Here is a 19,939-nt window from a genome sequence, read left to right as displayed (position 1 = left end):
ATAGTTGAATCATTCACCCACTGAAGGATATTGGTCTGTTTCTGGTTTTTGCTTAGTTGTTCATAGATTTTGCCTATGTTCATACAAACACAAGAGCATAGGTGCTCATGGAATTCACGGGAATGCCCAGAGAATGAAGAATACCACAATTACCTAAAACAACCCCATCTACACGACCCAAAGTTCCTCATCCTGATGACCTTCTTTTGGAGTAATATTGATTTCAAATCCTACATATCATTCAAGCAACGATTGCAATATAAATTACCAGTGTAGCAACAAGAAACCAAACATAATTTGCCCAAAGTGTGTCAGAATAGAAATGTGTAAAAAACAACAACAACAAAAAAAAAAAGAATAGAAATGTGTGAGCAAACATTTCTGCTGTGCAATGAGTTTCATGCTCCTGCAAAAGATAACCCAAAATTTCAAAAATCACTTAGAGCAAGACAAAAACCTTAATAAATCAGATAGGTTTTACAGAGAATATTCCATGCCAAAAAATGCCCAGAAGGTAATGTTCCCTTATTTTAATAATAGAAAATTTTACTTTATTTTAATAAGATGTGTTTTTGATACTGGGTTTCAACATTTTTGACCACTTTTTTTTACCAAGATGCAGATATCTGTGACCATTACTAGTGTTCATGGTTTATATCTGAGATAAAAAGCACCAGAACATAAAACAATAAACCGTGGAAGGGTACGCTTGCTGCTACAAATGCAAACAGATCTCATTAAGACACATATAATAGTAAAGATAGTGTGAAACTGTCATAGCTAGTGCCTTTCACATTAGAATTTCACACACATACACACTCACTCACACTTATATTTAGAACATTTATCATGTAGGAAAAAAGAGGCAGAAAATTCCAGGGCAAGAAAAAAAAGGAAACGTATTACCAAAGTCTAAACATTTTTGGCAGGCCTTCTACACAGTGAGCGAACTATACATCCAAAATAAATGGAAGTCCATGGAGGCAGGGCATCCTTGTCATTAGAGAGTAAAATCGTGCTTAGATTACTAGATACATATTTACAACGCTTTTTTTTTTTTTTTAAGATTTTATTTACTTATTCATGAGAGATACAGAGAGAGGCAGAGACACAGGCAGAGGAGAAGCAGGCTCTATGCAGGGAGCCTGATGTGGGACTCGATCCCGGGACTGCAGGATCACACCCTGAGTCAAAGACAGGTGCTCAACCCCTGAGCCACCCAGGCGTCCCTTTACAACGCTTTTGTAACATGGGGCCAACCAAACAGCCCAGAAGCTGACACTCTGATTACACTGAATGAAGGAATCTCATTCATGTTTTTTCCTATAGCGTAGTGGCGCCTGGGGAGGCCAGCCTACTGACCCTCGCCCAGGTCAAAGTGAATGCTGCCTCTGTGATCTTGCTGAAAATGTTCTAGTTCTTCCTCCTGTGAGGTGGGGAGGATCCATCTTTTCATGCCTATCTCAGTGATCTTGGAAAGTTTGGAGACAGCACGTAACAAGTGTCTAAACCAGCGTCCGCAATCCCGGGAGGTTGAGGGCCGAAGGCTGATATCCAGCTCGCTTAGCTCTTTGAGGAACCCCACATTTTGGCAGAAGATGGCCCATCCTGCATCACAGATGCTGTCGTTATAGCTCAGGTCGAGCTTCTGCAGCTTGGCCAGGTGACCCGCCTGTATCACCGATGCTGAAAAATAAAATGACACCGAATGCTAAAACACAAGAACACTTTCTCCAGTGGCTGTTTGCCGCTTCCAGCAACACAGTAGTTCCAAGATTAGTGATGACAAGATTGGTGGTTCCTAAGGATTTGTTACTGGCTAGCAGCTTTATCCAGGATGTCTGAAGTCACTTTAGGACCCAAGCCCACGTACAGCCTGAGGACTGTTTTTGTCCTTTCCAAATCCCACCCCAAAGAATATCTTTTTTTGTCAAGTTTCTGCTCTGGGCTCCACTAGCGTTCCCAGCCCTGCCTGCAGACTCTAATTCAATGTGGGGAGTGGTGGCTCGCTGGCTTTAACCGAGGACCATTTGTCAATAGTCCTCTTGCTGTTTGATGCTGTTGACTTGTCCACTGCTCATTCCACCATTCTTCATTCAACAAGTATTTAACTGAGCACTTTTCACATGCAAGATACACCTGGGTGATTTCTAAGTCACCTTAGGGACCTCCAGTTCATAGGACACTTCTCCCTTTGAGGGGCACACATCGCAGTACTACTAAAAGGGCACCTGCTAAATAGTAGTTGGTGCTGAAGCTGAGAAAAGAGAGTCACAGGTGTGAGAGGGGCTAGGAGAGGCGCCCAAAGCCAGCCGCGCGTGCTTCCCTTGCCAGCAAATGCAGGCCTGGACTAGAGATCAGACGAGCGACACAGGATCTCAGAGTTGGCAGGGGCCTCGGAGGTCTCCTCATTCAGCCTCCACGTCAGTGACCCGAGAGGACTCTGTCACAGCCTCCCTACTGGTGACCAGCCGGCTCCTGTCGGAAGCACCCCCCTCAGGTTGCACCAGCAAAGTGAGGTGGCGAAGGTAGTGCATGCTTGGTAGACCACAGTACAGTGTACCCATAACTTCCATATGTATTGGGAAACCAGAAAATTTACTTGACTTGCTTTTTTTTTTTTGCAATATTTGCTTTATTGTGGTAGTTTGGAACCAACCCCATAATACCTCTGAGATACGACTATATTTTATTTATTTATCCTACAATATTATTGACTACATTCTCTAAACTATACTTTTCATCTGCGTGACTCATTTATTTTTATACATCTTAGTTCCCTTTATCTATTTCACCCATTCGCCACCCACCTCCCCTCTGGTAAGTTTGTTCTCTGCATTAAGACTCTGTTTTTTGTCTTGTTTGTCTTGTATTTTTAGATTCCACATATAAATGAAATCATATAGTATTTGTCTTTCTCTGACTTATTTCACTCAGGATTATATCGTCTAAGTCCAACCATGTTGTCACAAATGGCAGGATCTCATTCTTAGGGCACCTGACCAGTTCAGTCCGTAGAGTATGCGACTTGATCTCGAGTTCAAGATCATTGAGGCAATGATCCCATCACTGGGATCACTGTAAGTTCAAGCCACATTGTTGGGCACAGAGCTTACTTGAAAAATAAAGAAATAAAATGTGTGTATCTAAAAAAAACCCAAAAAACAAAACAAAAAAACCCTCTATTTTATGGCTAATCCTCCAGTGTGTGTATGTACCACTCTTTATCCATTTTTTTTGTTTTGTTTTTTGTTTTTTGTTTTTCACTCTTTATCCATTGATCAATCTGTAGGCGCTGAGGTTGCTTCCTTATCTTGGATATTGTAAATAATGCTGGTATAAACAGAGGGGTGCATATATCTTTTTCAAACTAGTGTTTTTGTTTTATTTGGGTAAGTACTTGTGGTAGGATCACTGGATCATATGGTATTTCTATTTTTAATTTTTTGAGGAACCTCTCTTTGGCTTCCCACAGTGGCTGCACCCATTTACACTTCCACCGACAGTGCATGAGTGTTGCTTTTCCTCCACATCCTCTCCAACACTCGCTATTTCTTGTCTTTTTTTTTAATCTTAGCCATTCTGACAGGTATGATACTTCATTTTTTTAAGATTTTATTTTTAAGTAATTTCTACACCCAACATGGTGCTCAAACATACAACCCTAAGATCAAGAGTCACACACTCTCCCACATGCCTGAGCCAGCCAGGCACTCCCTTATTATGGTTTCGATTTGCATCTCCCTGATGATTATTGATGTTGAGCATCTTTTCAAGTGTCTGTTGGCCATCTGTATGTCTTCTTTGGAAAAATGTCTCTTCAGTTCCTCTGCCCATTTTGAAATTGAATCATTTGGGGGTTTTGGCATTGAATTATACAAATTCTTTATATATCTTGGATATTAATGCCTTATTGAATATATCATTTGCAATTATTTTCTCCCATTAAGTTGGCATTTCATGTTTTTTTGGTGGTTTCCTTCATTGTGCAAAAGCTTTTAATTTGTGTAGTTCCAGTAGTTTAATTTTGCTTTTTTTTCCTTGCCCGAGGAGACATATCTAGAAAAATGTTGCTAAGGCTGATGTCAGAGAGATCACTGCCTATGTTTTCTTCCAAGAGTTTTATGGTTTCAGGTCTCACATTTAGGTCTCTAATCCATTTAAAATTTTTGTGTGTGGTGTAAGAAAGTGGGTTCAGTTTTCCCAGCACCAGTCATTAAAGAGACTTTTTCCCATTGTTTTTTCTTGCCTCCTTTGTCAAGATTACTTGCTCATGTGAGCATAGATTTTTTTTCCCCCTTGGGTCCTTCCTTGCTCTGTTGTGTTGATCTACATGTCTATTTTTGTGCCAGTACCATACTGTTTAGATAACTACAACTTTGTAGTATATCTTGAAATTGGGGATTGTGATACCTCTTCTTTTGTTCTTTTTCATGACTGTTTGGCTATTCAGAATCTTCCATGGTTCCATACAAATTTTAGGATTATTTGTTCTAGTTCTGTGAAAAATGATGCTGGTGTTTTCATAGGGATTGTATTAAAGCTGTAGATTGGGGATCCCTGGGTGGCGCAGTGGTTTGGCGCCTGCCTTTGGCCCAGGGCGCGATCCTGGAGACCCAGGATCGAATCCCACATCGGGCTCCTGGTGCATGGAGCCTGCTTCTCTCTCTGCCTCTCTCTCTCTCTATCATAAATAAATAAAAATTAAAAAAAAATTAAAAAATCTGTAGATTGCTTTGGGTAGTATGGACATTTTAACAATATTTGTTCTCCCACCTGATGAGCATGGACTATCTTTCCATTTGTTTTCAATTTCTTCCATCAGTGTCCTGTAGTTTTCAGAGTATGGGTCTCTCACATCCTTGGGTAAGTTTATTCCTAGGTATTTTATTATTTCCAGTGCAATTGTAAACGGGATTATCTTCTTAAATTTCTCTTTCTGCTGTTTTATTATTAGTGTATAGTGTATAGGAATGCAACAGAATTCTGTATATTGATTTTGTATCCTGCAGCTTTCCTGAATTCATCAGTTCTAATAGTTTTTGGTGGCATCTTTAGGGTTTTCTAGATATAATATTAGGCCATCTGCAAATAGTGAAAGTTTTACTTCTTCCTTACCAATTTGGATGCCTTTTATTTCTTTTTCTTGTCTGACTGCTGTGGCTAAGACTTCTATGTTGAATAAAAGTAGCAAAAGTAAACATCTTTCTCTTGTTCCTGAGCTTAGAGGAAAAGGTCTCCGTTTTTCACCACTGAGGATCATATTAGTTGTAGGTTTGACATATATGACTTTTATTACGTTGAGGTGTGTTCCCTCTAATCACACTTTGTTGAGAGTTTTATGATGACTGAATGTTGAATCTTGTCAAATGTTTTTTTCTGCATGTCCTGAGATTATTATATGATTTTTGAGATGATCATGTTACTGTATTTTAAAGGAAATCCCAGACATAATTTTAACTTTCCTGTGCTGTTTGAATTTTCCGATCATGTGAGTATCCTAATTATTTCACTTTTTTATACTTATTACATATTTTTAAAATCTGGGTAATAAGATCGTAGGCTATGGAAATACTCTTATAGTTTACTCTGAGAAAGTGCTGTTATTTATAAAAGAAAAAAATAAGCTACAGGTGATCAGGAAATTCTTAAAGAACATTTGTTAAAATAATCCAAGCAATATAAAAGTGGCAGTAGCAACTGCACATAGTAATAGTACTTGTCAGTCACTAAAAATCTTTTGGAGGGGTGCTCATTGCTTTGGAGATCTGGTGGCTGATGTCTGCGGAGTGCTCAGATGTGGGCACAAGGGTAGATGAAAGACACGGCTGTATTCTCCAATTCCCTGTTTCCAATGGGAAGTGGACATTACGGGGTGATTTTAGGGGATTTTTGGGAAATGTATTATATCCTCTGGAATCCAGCAGTGCAAAAGCTATTCCTTATTCAAATCTCTTTTCATCTTTCTAAATTGACATGGAGAAAGGGTGAGATTGATGCTAGCATGTCTTTAAACCCCTTTCTTCCCCTTTTTCTAATAAAGAGAGAATGAACCTCTATTCTAAGCCTTCAGCTGGCAACAGTCTAATAACATCTGTCTATGAGAAGTGATACCCATATTTCAGTGATGGTGATGGTCAGTCTCCTGTTTAAATAAAAGCATTTAAGAGTCAATATAAAAAGAAAAAAGTAAGAGTGCGGGTGCCACGTGGACAGGGCAAACTTTGTGAAGGGAGATGCTAGGTTACTGAAGTCTGAGTGTCCCGGAGCTGTGCCGGAGCTGCACAGGACCCAAGACTGTCCTGTGGGGAAGGTGAGGCGCTGACGTTGGGATGACCCACTGTGGTGTCTATGCCCATCGCTCCCTCTGTGGAAGGCCCCCCCTGTCTTCCTGGCTCTGGAACCGCCCTTATGCATTTTCACCCTTATCTCTCCTAAGCGGAGAGAAGGGAAGGTGTGCAGAGGGCTCCGCCGGAGGCCTGGCTGCGCTCCCGCCTCCCTTCCCTGTGCCGCAGGTGCACCGGGCTCCCGTGCCCACCGGACTGCGCGGGGACCAGTAGGTACAAACCCAGGAGGGCCACGTCCTCCGTCACCAGGGCACAGCTGCTCAGTCTCAGCACTCGAAGGGCCGCCAGGAACTTCAGCATTTCCAGAAGCAGCTTCAGGTTGCCACCAACACATTTGTTCCAAGAAAGGTCGACTATTTCCAGAGCAGGCAGGTAGGCGGAGGCTTCGGCTAAAATTGATAACAGAACAGCGATCACTTAGGCTTCCCTCTTTGGAACTGAGGAACCTGGGGCAACAGAGGACTGTAACTGAGATGAGGAAGCTGCGGAGACCGTTTTCTTTTGCCTGAAATTCATGACCACAACCTAAGTTGTCTATTTTTATTGGGCAGAAAAGTAAAACTCGATTAAGTGGAATTCACAACCAGCTGGGATTTTTCCCCTTTGGTTCCCATCGAAGAGGAGGAAGAGGCAAAGGATTTGGACGGTTGGTGGAGATTTCCAGAACGTGTCCTGGTTTTACATATTCCCGGGTAGGTCGTGGCTGAAGCTCAGCGCCGAGGGCCAAACCTGCTCGGGACTGAAATACCAAAGCATGTCTGCGCCTCCCTCCCTGCAGCTACAGAGACAAGGCGGGAACTAGTGAATTCTGGAGAGATTTCAAAAGGAGATTGAAAGAGGTTCTACTTAATTCTCAGTTACCCCAATGTTGAAATTAACCCAAACAACTTATTCCCTACATATAGTTAATTATGCTTTAATTCCACTCTTCTTTCTAAGGAATAACACATGTTATTCTTTAGAAGGGGCAAATATATATCCGTTTATAGTATCAAATAAGGGGATCCCAGGGCACCTGGGTAGCTCAGTGGTTGAGTATCTGCTCAGGTCGTGACCCTGGGGTCCTGGGATCGAGTCCCTCTCTGCCTCTCTCTCTCTGTGTCTCTCATGAATAAATATATAAAATCTTAAAAAAGGAAAAGAAAAAAATGCCTCCAACCTGCATGGTACAGAGACTTATGAATAAGAAATGGAATTTTTCTTCTAAAAGTGATGTGGAGAAATCTGTTTACTTGATTTACTTCTTTTTTTTTTGTTTTTGAGAGTGAGAGTACAGGCATGTAAGGAGGGCGGGGCAGAGGGCGAGGGGCATCCTAATCAGGCTCAGGCCCTGCAGGGAGCCGATACAGGGCTCAATCTCATGACCCTGAGATCATGACCTGAGCCAAAATCAAGTCAGACGCTTAACTGACTGAGCCACTCAGGCGTCCCTACTTGATTTACTTCTTAATTCAAATTGAATGATAGGTTTATTTCAGATGATATAATTTAATGTAATACCTACTTGATGATGATTCATTATGCAGCAGTAATTGGGAAGAGCTCTATCTTCTGATCGCAGAAGACACAAAATTAAAAACAAAAATTTCTTTAAAAAATATCCAGCTTTGAGGGGCTCCTGCGTGGCTCAGGGGTCAAGCATCTGCCTTCAGCTCAGGGCGTGATCCCGGGGTCCTGGGATCAAGTCCCACATGGGGCTCCCTGCATGGAGCCTGCTTCTCCCTCTGCCTATGTCTCTGCCTCCCTGTCTCTCTCATGAATAAATAAATAAAATCTTCAAAAAATATATATCCAGCTTCTTCCAACTAGAGGCATCATGTTGTCTCTAAATTTATTTATTTTTTTTGTAGAACTTCCCTAAATGGACATTATCCTGAGCAGTGGAATGTATTGTGTGTGTGTGTGTGTGTGTGTGTGTGTGTTTGGGTTTACCTAATCATTTTGGGGATTACAGACTCCTTTGAAAAGTTTGTTTACTTGCTTAACTAATATGCAGAAATACCTAAAATGTGGTTAGGCTGTGCAGTGAAGATACACACAAGCCTTGCCTTTGAGGAGGTTTATAAAATGGAGATAGACACATTGAGAAAAAACACATCAATAAATACGTTCTTACAAATTCTAATAAAGACTATAAAAAAACATACAGGGGATCCTAATTTAGATCAGAGAGGCGGGCAGCCCGAGCGGTTCAGCAGTTTAGTGCCGCCTTCAGCCCAGGGCGGAGACCGGGATAGAGTCCCACATCAGGCTCCCTGCATGGGGCCTGCTTCTCCCTCTGCCTGTGTCTCTGCCTCTCTCTCTCTGTGCTTCTCATTAACAAATAAATGAAATCTTAAAAAAAAAAAATTTAGATCAGAGAGGCTGTCTTAACAGGGAGCATTTACACTGAGACCTGAAGTCAGAGCCTCCCAGGAAGGAACAGGAGGTAGGCAGGGGTGGGAGACATTCCATCCAGAGAACAGGAAGGCCTGGAGAGGAGGGAGAGCTCAGAGAGGGGAAGGAACCAAAGGAAACCAGCTGAGACTGGTTCAGGGAGCAAGGGGGAGAGTGGCCGAGAGGTCCTGGGGCCACATCACCTGGGGCCTTTTAGGTCCCCTGAAGAAATATGGATTTTACAAGGGATGCTATGGGCTGCCATGGTGTCTTTTTAAACTGGGTAGTGATAAGATCCAATTTACTTTGTAAATGAAATGGATAGATTCTCTCCCCATAGTTAATATTAGCAACTAACGTTCACTGAGCATTTACTATGTGCCAGGCACCTTTCCAAGAACTTTACAGGTGTCAGCACATTTAATTATTACAACCCCACGAAGTATCTATTACTATTCCATTTTACATTTTACAGACAGAGATGTTAAGTCATCTCTGTCTCAGGTCACAAGAGCCAAGCCAGGACTGGAGTTTTAGGCAATCTGACAGCAGGTGCTGTGGAGCCAGAGAATGTACCACCCGCATCCCCCGCAACGTAACCTCAGTCGACTTTGGGGAGTTCACAGCCCCCTCCCCCAGGCGCAGCCCCCCACGGACCCTCTGACCCAGGTGAAGAACTCCAGATCTGAAAGGTACATATCTTGCTGCTTTTCCCCATCCAGATGTGGGGACAAGATGAGCAATGCTGTGAGGGGTGGGCGTAGTTCACAGCAGGGACCAAGCCTGTGCCAGCTGAACAAAGTACTTGGGCCAAAAGGGGGACGACCGTGCCCTAACTATAGAGTTCTTGGAAATCAAAGAGAATTATATGCATTCATTTCTGTTAACAGATATTAATAACTAGCTTACTTTATTGATAGGACATATTTATTTCATGAGTCATAGCCCATAAAACAATTCATTTTTCATGAAGTGTCAGCTGACATAGAACACCCGAGAGTTAGAGAGGAGCACTCTGTTTTCATCCTCATCCAGGGGGCACCAGGACGCAAGCCTGCTGGCCTGAGTGTGTGCCTAAAAACAGAGTTGACCGGCCAGGCCGGAGGCTGCAACCCCCAAAAGGTTTCCTTGCAAGGTTGGTTGGTACCTGGGAATTTGGGGTTTAGATGTGTTGCAACCATTCCTTACCTAGTACGAGTGGCTCGCTGCGCCTAAACTGTGTGTCTACCCGTTATATGGCTTACGCTGCACACCAGCTTTCCTTCTGGGCCGGGAAACATGACCTGTGACCGCATGTGTCCCCAACAAAAGCCCCAGACGGAAGGCTCAGGGGAGCTTCTCTGGAAGGCGTCATTTCCCACGTGTTGCCAGAAGTCGCCGGGAGAGTGAAGTGTGTCCTGCGTGACTCCACTGGTGGAGGCCTCTCGGAAGCTTGTAGCTGGCTTCCTCCACACTTCGCGCCACTCTCCGTTCCCTTGGCTGGTTTTGCTTTGAATCCTTTGGTTGTAATAAATCGCAGCAGTGAGTAGTACAGTGATACGCTGAGAGCTGAGTGTCTTCCTAGGGAATCTCTGAACTGAAAGGTCGTCCTGGGGACCCCCCCCAATGCTCTCCACCTGGGTGGTGAATTCTGAAAAATGACGCAAAGTGCCTGTGCCCCAAAACATCTCTGTGTCCTTGCAGATGATGTTCTTGCCCCCGAAGAGACAGACATTCCAGATTCTGTAGCCCCTTGACCGAGGCCAGACTGCATCCGTGACCTCAAGCAGGTCCGGAGTCCTAGACAGGACAATGAATCCTGCCAGAAAGTAGGTGCTGAGCAGTCAGCAAGGCTCGCACACTAGTGATTGCCTCAGTTTCCCCGCAGACTCCCGGCAGCCCGGTTTGTGCTGGCACCTCAGAGAAACCTGGACCTCCAGAGTTGGCTGCATACACTTTGGATTTTTAATGGTCAATTCGCAAATGCCAGAATCATTCATCTGGCCTTCAGAAGGCCACTTTTGAGCGAGCACATTTCCTGAAAAGCAGACAAATTGGTGCTTCACGGTTTTGCCTGTGGCTGAGTGTCGGGATGAAATTCCTGTGTAGGGAGTATGTGTTCTCGCGTGTTGTGTGCGTGCCTGCGGGGGCCTGGCGAATTCTCTTACCCAGGGCGGCAAAGGTCTCGCTCTCCAAAGCACAACCGTTGACCAGTAAGGACCTCAGGGCCGGTAAGAATCGGAGTCGGCTGAGTAGGTTTTCAGAAGAGCTGCCCATCTTTCTGTTGGCAGATAAATCCAACTCTTGAAGACTCGACAGTAAAGGGATTACCTGGGCTGTTAAAATGTCAGCAGTGACACGTTTTAGGCTGATTATGTGGGTCCCACAATCCCCTCCCTTGCACAACCTTACACACACACATACACACACGCCAGCTATGCTTTCGGTGTGCAGCTTGGGCTGCTTCCAAGCCTCTCTCCAGCCTAGACATTAGGAGCAAAGAAAGGCCTTGGATGCAGAATTGGGTTCTCGTCCTGCCTCTGCTGCTAAATAACTGTGTGATTTCAGGAAAGTGACTTCACTTCTCTCAACCTCAGTTATCGTAATAACAACAATAATAACAGTACTTCGCAGGGTCATTGGGAAGGTCAAATGTCCTGGTATATGGAAGGTACTTGGTACATTGCCTGGCACACATTAGCTGCTCAATTAGTGCTCGATACCATCATTCTTTTCTCCGAATAAAGTACTGAGTATGAGGGAGCAGTGAAGTCAGGCAGTCAGGACCGATGGCTGTCGGTGACAGCACTGGCGTGGTGGCCTGAGGGCCCTGCGGGCCAGGAGCCACCCCTGCCTCGCCGTCTTCCTGCTACCTTTCCTGCCTGCAGGCCTTTGCCCTGGCTCCTTCCGGTGTGGGAAATGCTGGGGTCTCTGTGGGGCTGGCTCACGTCCTCAGAGCCTTCCAGGGCCCCCCGAGCCACATCACCCCTCGGCCACTATCAGATCACCCTAGCAGAGGTGAGCTCTGTGTGTGAGGCCTGCTTCCTGGCCAGAGTGTGCAGCAGAATCTAGGCCACGGGAGGCATGGACGTTTGTGGAAGGCGGGGGAAGGAGGATGGGAAGGCAAGAAAGGCAGGCAGGTGGGATCCCAGCGGAGGTAACCGCTTCTTCCCCTTGCAGCCCCCCTAGCACTCTGCTCTTCACCATGCGGTTGGTTTATGTCCGCCCTACCGGGCTGGGGCTCCTGACGGTGACTTTCCCTTAGCCGGTGGCACAGTGCCTCATACCATTAGATGAATTATCAAAAGCTGTTGGCTAGGGGCGCCTGGGTGGCTCAGTGGTTGAGCGTCTGCCTTTGGCTCAGGGTGAGATCCCAGGGTCCTGGGATCGAGTCCCACATGGGGCTCCCTGCTGAGTAGGGAGCCTGCTGCTCCCCCTGCTGTGCTAGTAAGTAAGTAAGTAAATAAATAAATAAATAAAATCTTTAACAAAAAAAGGCTGAACTCTTCTCAGTTTTCACATAGTCAGGAGCCTAAAATGTCATTTAGCAGGTCTAACATATAGATGTTAGACCTAAGAAACTATTTTACTGTTCTCCTTCCAAAATGGTACTGAAAACAACTAAAAAGTTCCTTTTACTCCTGTTCTTAACTGATTGATTCATGCATCCAGTCATATCCAGCAAGCATTTCCTGGGTGCGGGCTGGGTGCCAGCCCTGTACCTGACCAAAGGAGAGACCCTGGAGGTGCTCCTTCAGTGGGGCCCATGCTCCGGAGAGGGAGCAGGGACGAAGGCCCCAGGGACAGAAGGTCAGCACAGACAAGGGCCGGGGTGATGTCGAGGAGGGAAGGGCTAGCAAATGAGGTCGGAAGGGCAGAGGGGGAACAGGGAGACCATTTGGACTTGCGACAATCTGGGCATGAGATGACAGTGGCCCGGACCAGGGTAGCAGAGGTCTAGAGGGTGACCTGGGGTCAGATTCGGGAGGCATTTTGAAGGTTCATTGTGGCCACAGAAGGCATAAAGCCCTCGGCCCCAGGCTGTGCGTGTGCTGTTCGTTGTGGGCAACGGCATTTCTCTAGCACGTGCCTTAATTGCAGGATTGTGCCGACTGTGCAAAGCAAGTGTAGGCACCTGGGGTCATAATGGACCCCCCAGACACCGCCCCCCCCAAATTCTTCTGTGATTTCATTTGTATCTCAGGGGCTTGACTTCGCTTTTGGCTATAAAACAGAGTCATTTCGAAACAGCAACAAACACATATTCAAAATTTCTCCGCCAAGTGCCACGTCCATCGTCTACAGACCCGCGCAGGAGGAGCTCAGACTCCCCGGCGTTCCCGGGCACCTCATCGTGCCAGATACAACACTGGGGCATTCACTGGGCTTTTAGGACTTGACGCCTTTGAGGACTTCATAAACACCAAGTTTAGGGGGACACCCCAAATTTGCCAAGTTCCAAACCTCTACTGAGTTTCCAAAAGCCCTTCCTTGGGCCCTGCGGTTCACACTTACTCAGAGACGCCACGTCGGCGGCCGTTAGCGAGCACTGGTGAAGATCCAGGACTTCTAGATGCTCCAGCGCGGCCAGCTGAGCTGAGGAGTCTTCAAAACCTCCACCCAGCTCCTTGTTGCAGGAAAGGTCTAAGTTCTTCAGTTCACACAAGTACCGAAAAGCAGCATCTACGAAGAGAGTCAGTAGGCCCGTTCTGACAGGTTATAGGGTGGGAGGCAGGCGTGGAACAGGGGAGTGGACAGGTGTGTAGGAGGAAGATCGAGAAGGCACACTGGGTTGAGAAAAGCCAAGACGGAGGCAGAACTTTAGACTTCCTGCCAACTGGCCCTCTTTGGACTTGACAGTGGCTTCAAACACACGCCCCGCACGCTCTGATCTGCACAGAGCGCCGAGGCCTTTGGTAGAACCCTGCAACTGATGGTGCTCCCCCTTCTACCCTGGAGCACTGGCATTTCACAGAATCCTAGGCTCGCTCACACTGCCAGCCAGAAGGATATTATGGGCTCTGAAAGTCGGAGGGGAAAACACAATTTCATTTCATGTTCTCCCTACAGATGCCACTGAAGCTATTCTTTTTATCTGTACCAAGTCCTTCCTACTAACTGAGCATAAAATAATGCTGACATTTTCCAAAGCAAGGGGGAAATGGAGAGCTTTAGGAGCACGAGTAACTTTTCTTTTGCCCAGTGTCTATCTCAAACCCAAAATAGCCTGGCCTTTTCAGAGGCAGCCATTTTAAAAGGTTATTTTTATAATCATGAAAGCATACCCTTGCCATAAAAGATCTAGAGAAGAATAAGACAAAGAAGATATAAATTGCCCATAATCTTATATTTTGTTGAATTTTCTAACAGCTTAAAAAATTAAATATAGGGACGCCTGGGAGGCTCAGTGGTTGAGCATATGCCTTCGGCTCAGATTGTGATCCTGGGACCGAGTCCCATATTGGGCTCCCTGCAGGGAGCCTGCTTCTCCCTCTGTCTATGTCTCTGCCTCTCCCTGTGTGTCTCTCAGGAGTAAATAAATAAGATAAAATAAATTGAATATAAACTAAAATGACACATGCATATAAAAACCTCAGTTGTTGCTAACTCACCCAATAGCCGGACACTGTCTTGTGATAATCCACATGAATGCAACTTCAGTACTTTCAGATTTGAGGTACTTCTTAACCCCTGAGCAATACTGTTCAGACTGGCACCGATGTTTCTGTTAATGGAAAGATCAAGTACTTCAAGATTTTGCATCATGGGCAGCAAGTCACCTAGAGGGAGGTGAATCCAAACAAGAAGAGCAACTCAGTAAAAATGCAGGGTGTGAATGTTGGGGCAGGAGGGGGGCAGCCTCTTGTGACCCTGGGGGGTACAGTGAGCCACTCTTCCAACTCAGGGTAAGAGAAAGCACAACCCACGTTGACTCTCAGGCTGCCTCATCATGGGGCCTGTTCGTATTAATTTTCTGGAAAGGACTCTTCCAAATTCCACTTACCCACAAAGGTCCCGTCTTCTGATGTGAGGTCACAATCCACAAGCTCAAGTGTGTGTATCTTACTCCCTTTTTGGAACTTCTGGAGGATCAGAGGCAAGTTTCCTCCCACCCTACTGTTCCAGGACAAGCTCAGCTCCTCCAGTTCAGGTATTGCCTCGAGTGCTTCTCCTGTTACAAAACAGCCCAAAGACTGGGTTGACTGCTGACCCACAGAGCAGGGGACCCACCTCAAAATCAGTACAACCATTACCATGGGATAATAATGGCTGGGCCAGGGACTGGTTGGGTGCAGAGGAACAGGGCAAAGAAAAGGACCAAGCTGCTACCTGTTCCCAGCAGGGTGAGCCTCTATATCTACAGGCACAGCAGTTCTGGCCCCTCCAAAATTCAGAAGCCACACCCATGTGCAAGAATCACTGTAGCATAAACTCCACCTGTCAGTAGGGAGGTTTCACGGAGTTATTTCTGTGGTAGCAAATATTTGTACTATTCCAGCTAACTTTCTCTCATCCACCTTGCCTGGGGCCAGCATCACGGGGAAGCTAGGCCAGGGGATGAGGTGGGGCAGACAGGGTGCTGGCTGCCACAGGGGTGAAGCTCACTTTGGCATCAAGAGTATCACATGCAACTGAACCGAGCGCTGCAGAGAACAGGTCACACAGCACAAGGCGCTGGCAGCTGGTAGCAGGCGTGTAGCCCTGGGGGGTAGAGGAGGATGGGGGGGCTTGGCATTTCGGAAACCCACCCGCCTGGGAGGCTGGGAGGGGACAGGGAAGCGACCAGGGGAAATCAGCCTTGGGAATGGCCTCCGCTACCTTGGGCAGAGCAGAGAGGCACTTGCATGGAAAATGCACTTTCTCAACATGCAGAGTCGGTCTCAACACTGGACAAGTAAGAGTATTGGAAAGTCCCCCGTGTCTCGAAGCCTCTCCTCCACTGTCCGCTTCTGGGCCTGGATTACTTATTACCACTGGTTATTCGCTGTGTGGACTCAGGTTTCAAGAGCCCAGGAGCCACATGTTTAAATGCGTGTTTTCCCAGCACGGGTGGCATTTTGTGAGCCATTGCCGGTCCATTGGGGAGGCTTTCTAGAGCCCTGAAGCATTCCTCAGGGTCAGAGACAGAGAGTATGTGGCCGATTAGCCCTGTCTGCAGCGTCCATGTCCTGGGCGGTCCTGCATCTATCATCCTACACTGAGCAACTGTAACAGGTACAATAATGTTGGAATGTCTCCTCATTTATGGTCTCTTCTCCTTAAGCCATTTACTCTCCCTGCACCCCCTCTGCCATCAAGGCTAAGGGAAGTCCCTTCTGATGGGGGAAGATGCAGAAGCCCCTCCAGAGAGGAGAGGGACTCTGGGAGAGGGAGCCGGTTACAAAACATCATAGCAACAAAGATGCAGACCCTCTCCTGAACCGGGTAAGTTTAGAACAAGTCCCAAGGCAGAAATCCCAATTCCTGATTTCCTAAGGACAGAAGATCTCTCTTAAAAAAAAAAAAAAAAAGGATTAATCCTAGAAGAGTAAACAGACTACATTTTCTTTTCATGCCTGAGTAGAAGTGAGTTAAATTCGCAACTCCCCTACACAACAACCAGCTGCTAACCAGTGGGGCTAAACTGATCACATAAAACCACTGTACGTTAATTCTGAATGAGGGAATAGAGAGAGGAGGAACTATCCACCGTTGGGCACATACTATGTGCCAGGCATGTAGTAAGTGCTTCACAGAAATTATTCAATCCTCACCATAGTTTTTTGAGGTTGATAACAAACCCATTTCAGAGATAAGAGAGCTGAGGCTCAGGAAAGTTAAATAATTTGTCCATGGCCACAAAGCTAGCTGGAAGTGGGGGTTAGAATTTTGAACAAAGAGCTGGGCAGCTCCGAGATGCATGGTGTTTCTCCTCAGCTACAGGAAGGGTGGGCTGGGGGCATCAACCGACCCTGATTTTTCTACAGAGGGATCCGAGAGAAGACATTTGACATGGATTGTGTTGTTTTTATAGAAATCTTTGCCGAGATGTAAATGCTCAAAGCATGTCACTGAAATAAGACACGTCAGACCAAAAGAATTTTTAAAAATATGAATGGCATCCAAGCAAGGATTGTAATAAAAGAGTTGGGTTAGTAGCATGACACATTTTATCCTACGCTCTATGTCATTCTATGTTGAGTATATAACGTAATTGAGGCTCTAGTTCTATTTAAGACGTTGCTTTTAATGTAAAAATCTTGTTTTGATCCATTTTTTAAAATGAGAGTGGACGGCATCAGGGAAACACAAATGAAAACCACAACAAGATACCGCCTCACACCTGTCAGATTGGCTAAAATGTGCAAGTCAGCAAATGATGACGTCGGTGAGGATGAGGAGAAAGGGGAACTCTCTTGCCCTGGTGGTGGGAATGCAAGCTGGTGCAGCCACTCTGGGAAACAGTGAGGAGGTTCCTCAAAAAGTTGAAAATAGGGCTACCCTATGACCCAGCAATTGCACTACCGAGTTTTTACCCCAAAGACACAGGGGCACCTGCACCCCAACGTTCACAGCAGCAATGTCCACAATAGCCAAACTATGGAAAGAGCCCAGATGTCCACTGACAGATGAATGTGCAAAGAAGATGTGGTCTGAATATACACAGTGGAATGCTACTCAGCCATCCAATAAAAAAGAACTCTTGCTATTTGCAATGACGTGGATGGAGTTAAAGGGTATTACCTTAGCAAAATAAGTCAATCCGAGAGAAAGACAATTATATGATCTCACTCCTATGTGGAATTTAAGAAACAAAGCAGAGGATCATAGGGGAAGAGAGGAAAAAATAAAACAAGACACAATCAGAGAGGGAGACAAACATGAGAGGCCCTTAATCATAGGAAACAAACTGAGCGTTGCTGGAGGGGGGTGGTGGGGCACAGGGTAACTGGGTGATGGGACACTGAGGAGGGCATGTGGGCATGTGATGTAATGAGCGCTGAGTGTTATATAAGACTGATGAGTCACTGACCTCTACTTCTGAACCTGATAATACATTATATGTTAACTAATTGAATTTAAATAAAAATTTTAAAAAATAACATTGCATAAATTTTTTTAAGTGGGAGCAGAAAAATTTAGAAGAGAATGTTTCAGAATTGGAAGATAATCATTACCTACCCCAACTCCTCAATTTCATAGACAAGCAACAGACCGAGAGTAAGCAAATTTGCCGAATTATCTCCATTTAAAATCCATGAGAGCAGGTGTCCATCTGGCCAGCCCTGTTCCCTTCTCTGTCCTGGGGCTTACCACAGTGCTAGGTACAGGCTGCCCAGCTTTTTAGAAGTTATACAAGTGCTCAGCATGGCCTTCCAGCACCCATGTGCTCTCATCCATGAGCACCCGAGGGGGTGTGACCCAGATAGTTTGCCCTTGACTCTTCAAAGCTGCTTCCAGGGAAGCATTCATCATACCCAGGGCTCGAACATCATCAGTGGTAAGTCTGCAACTTCCCAGCCTCAGGATTTTTAGCTTGCTGACAAGATGCATTTGCTGGGTGATTGAACGGAGGGTTCCGCTGACAAAATCATTCCAGGAAATATCCAGTGTTTCCAAGTCTGGGAGAAGAGGCAGCAAGGCAACTGGAGGCAAACAAAAGAAAATATGGATTTGCATATGTAATGTGCAACTGGTAGTAAATAGGATCCAACGCCTATTGCCCTGTAAGAGAGAAGGGAGGCGTGGACGTGTTGACTTGCAGCAAAGCAGGGATCCCTCAGCCATGCAGTTGGAGAGACCATGATGTTTACATTTCCTACTTCCTAGGACATTTTCTATTTCTGCCAGATAAATGCACTCTAAAAATGCAGCAGTATCTTCATAAGATTTCACAGGAGCTCCTTTATTGGAGCAGAAATGGTAATTCTGTGACTACGGCTGTCACTGTGATATGTGGTCTAGTCCTTTTATTTTGCAAAACACTCTGAAGTCCCTCACCCCTTCATCCTATTGGATCCTCAGGCTGAGAGCCAGAGGAGTGCTGTGTTGGCCAGGATTGCTGAGATTGAGGGTACCTGTTACCCTTTCTTTATATCGTGATTACCTGGGTATCACCACCCAGGTAAAGGCGCCCCTTATATTTAAATAGACCAACATGTGGAGGGTTAGGCAGGCATGAAGCCTGACTGGAACCTTCTCTGAGTACCTGCCACTGCTCATTAGAATGAAGTTACTGGCTGTGAAAAAGATTCTCAAAGGCCATTTTTATCTCCTGAAGCAGCGAGACTCAAGAGTGGAAATGCCAACCTAGAGTGGGTAAAGCATCTTGGCTTGTTTGCTTTTAGATATCTGTCCTGAAGGTTAAGGGCAGCAGTCAGAAGTAGCAGCTCCAGACCTCCCAAAGCTCTGAGGCCATGCTTAGGAGTGAAATTTGGTTTTGGTTTTTGGTTTTCACTAGCCTTCAATTTCAACTTGTTCACCAAAATCCTACCTTTATGAAGCATAAAAGTCTATTGAACACACTGAAAAGGAAAAAAACAAAAAAAAACACCAAGATTGCTGGGGCCCGCTCTCAGAGACCCCAAGTCGGTGGTTTGGGTTGAACACAAGTGCCTGCATTTCTACAAGTTCTGCTAGTAATTCTGACACACGGGCATCTGGAAACACGGGCATGGTTAGCGTTTCTCTTAAGAGAATTGCCCAAACACAATGGCATGGATTTTAGTTAAAATAGTCACGGGCCCCTCCCTCACAATTCAGTTCTTTTGGTAACTCTGCGTTGGTGGACCCATCCAGCCTCATGAAAGACTTAAGGTATCTGAGAAAAAGGGAAACGAAAGGTGGCAGTAGTTGTGTGGGGAGGGGGGTCTTCACAACCTGAGTCCTGTTGGCGTGTGACAAGTGCTGGTTACGCTTTTGAGTACAAAAGTCGTGAGCGATAATTGCTGGTAGTTCCACTTTCATGCCACAGGTAACTGAGCACGACGCCCCTTTACATTCCCGGGGTGGGGGGGGGCTCAGCTTTAGGGGTGAGTTGCATGAGTTTCTCTCATAGGCAAGACAGATGCTTTCCAGGGAGTAAGGAGCAATCCACATGGGGGGCAAAGTCCTCAGGAAGAACCCACAAATTAACTTTCCTCCTAAACTCAGCCCAAATCTTTGAAGCTTGAGGAGGATCAGTTGACTTGTTTTTTGTTTTAATTTTTTAAAAATTTAGTGGCCCAGCTGCTATCCCTGAGCCTTCTGGAGCCGCC

General features: G+C 45.6%; 1 protein-coding gene across 7 annotated transcripts in view; it reads right to left on the bottom strand.

The window, feature by feature from the left end:
* Window positions 1-549: 549 nt before the first annotated feature.
* LRRC31 (leucine rich repeat containing 31) overlaps window positions 550-19,939 on the bottom strand; it is a 66,867-nt gene continuing 47,477 nt past the window's right edge. For 5 of the 7 annotated variants that reach the window (XM_041732025.1, XM_041732023.1, XM_041732026.1 and 2 more), the window contains 7 exons: window positions 18,161-18,328; window positions 14,707-14,874; window positions 14,315-14,482; window positions 13,218-13,385; window positions 10,871-11,038; window positions 6,569-6,736; window positions 553-1,686 (listed from right to left, as the gene is read on the bottom strand). In XM_041732025.1, the coding sequence (XP_041587959.1) occupies window positions 1,355-1,686; window positions 6,569-6,736; window positions 10,871-11,038; window positions 13,218-13,385; window positions 14,315-14,482; window positions 14,707-14,874; window positions 18,161-18,328 (1,340 nt within the window). In that variant the 3' untranslated portion in view covers window positions 553-1,354. Of the gene's footprint in view, window positions 1,687-6,568; window positions 6,737-10,870; window positions 11,039-13,217; window positions 13,386-14,314; window positions 14,483-14,706; window positions 14,875-18,160; window positions 18,329-19,939 lie in introns of all 7 variants that reach the window. The other 2 variants (XM_041732029.1, XM_041732028.1) reach the window with 1 other exon arrangement.

This window comes from Vulpes lagopus, chromosome 17 (assembly GCF_018345385.1).
Source record: "Vulpes lagopus strain Blue_001 chromosome 17, ASM1834538v1, whole genome shotgun sequence".
In the NCBI taxonomy this organism is placed as follows: domain Eukaryota; kingdom Metazoa; phylum Chordata; class Mammalia; order Carnivora; family Canidae; genus Vulpes; species Vulpes lagopus.
The sequence above is the reverse complement of the archived record's forward strand: the minus strand, read 5'-3'. Positions and strand labels throughout refer to the sequence as shown.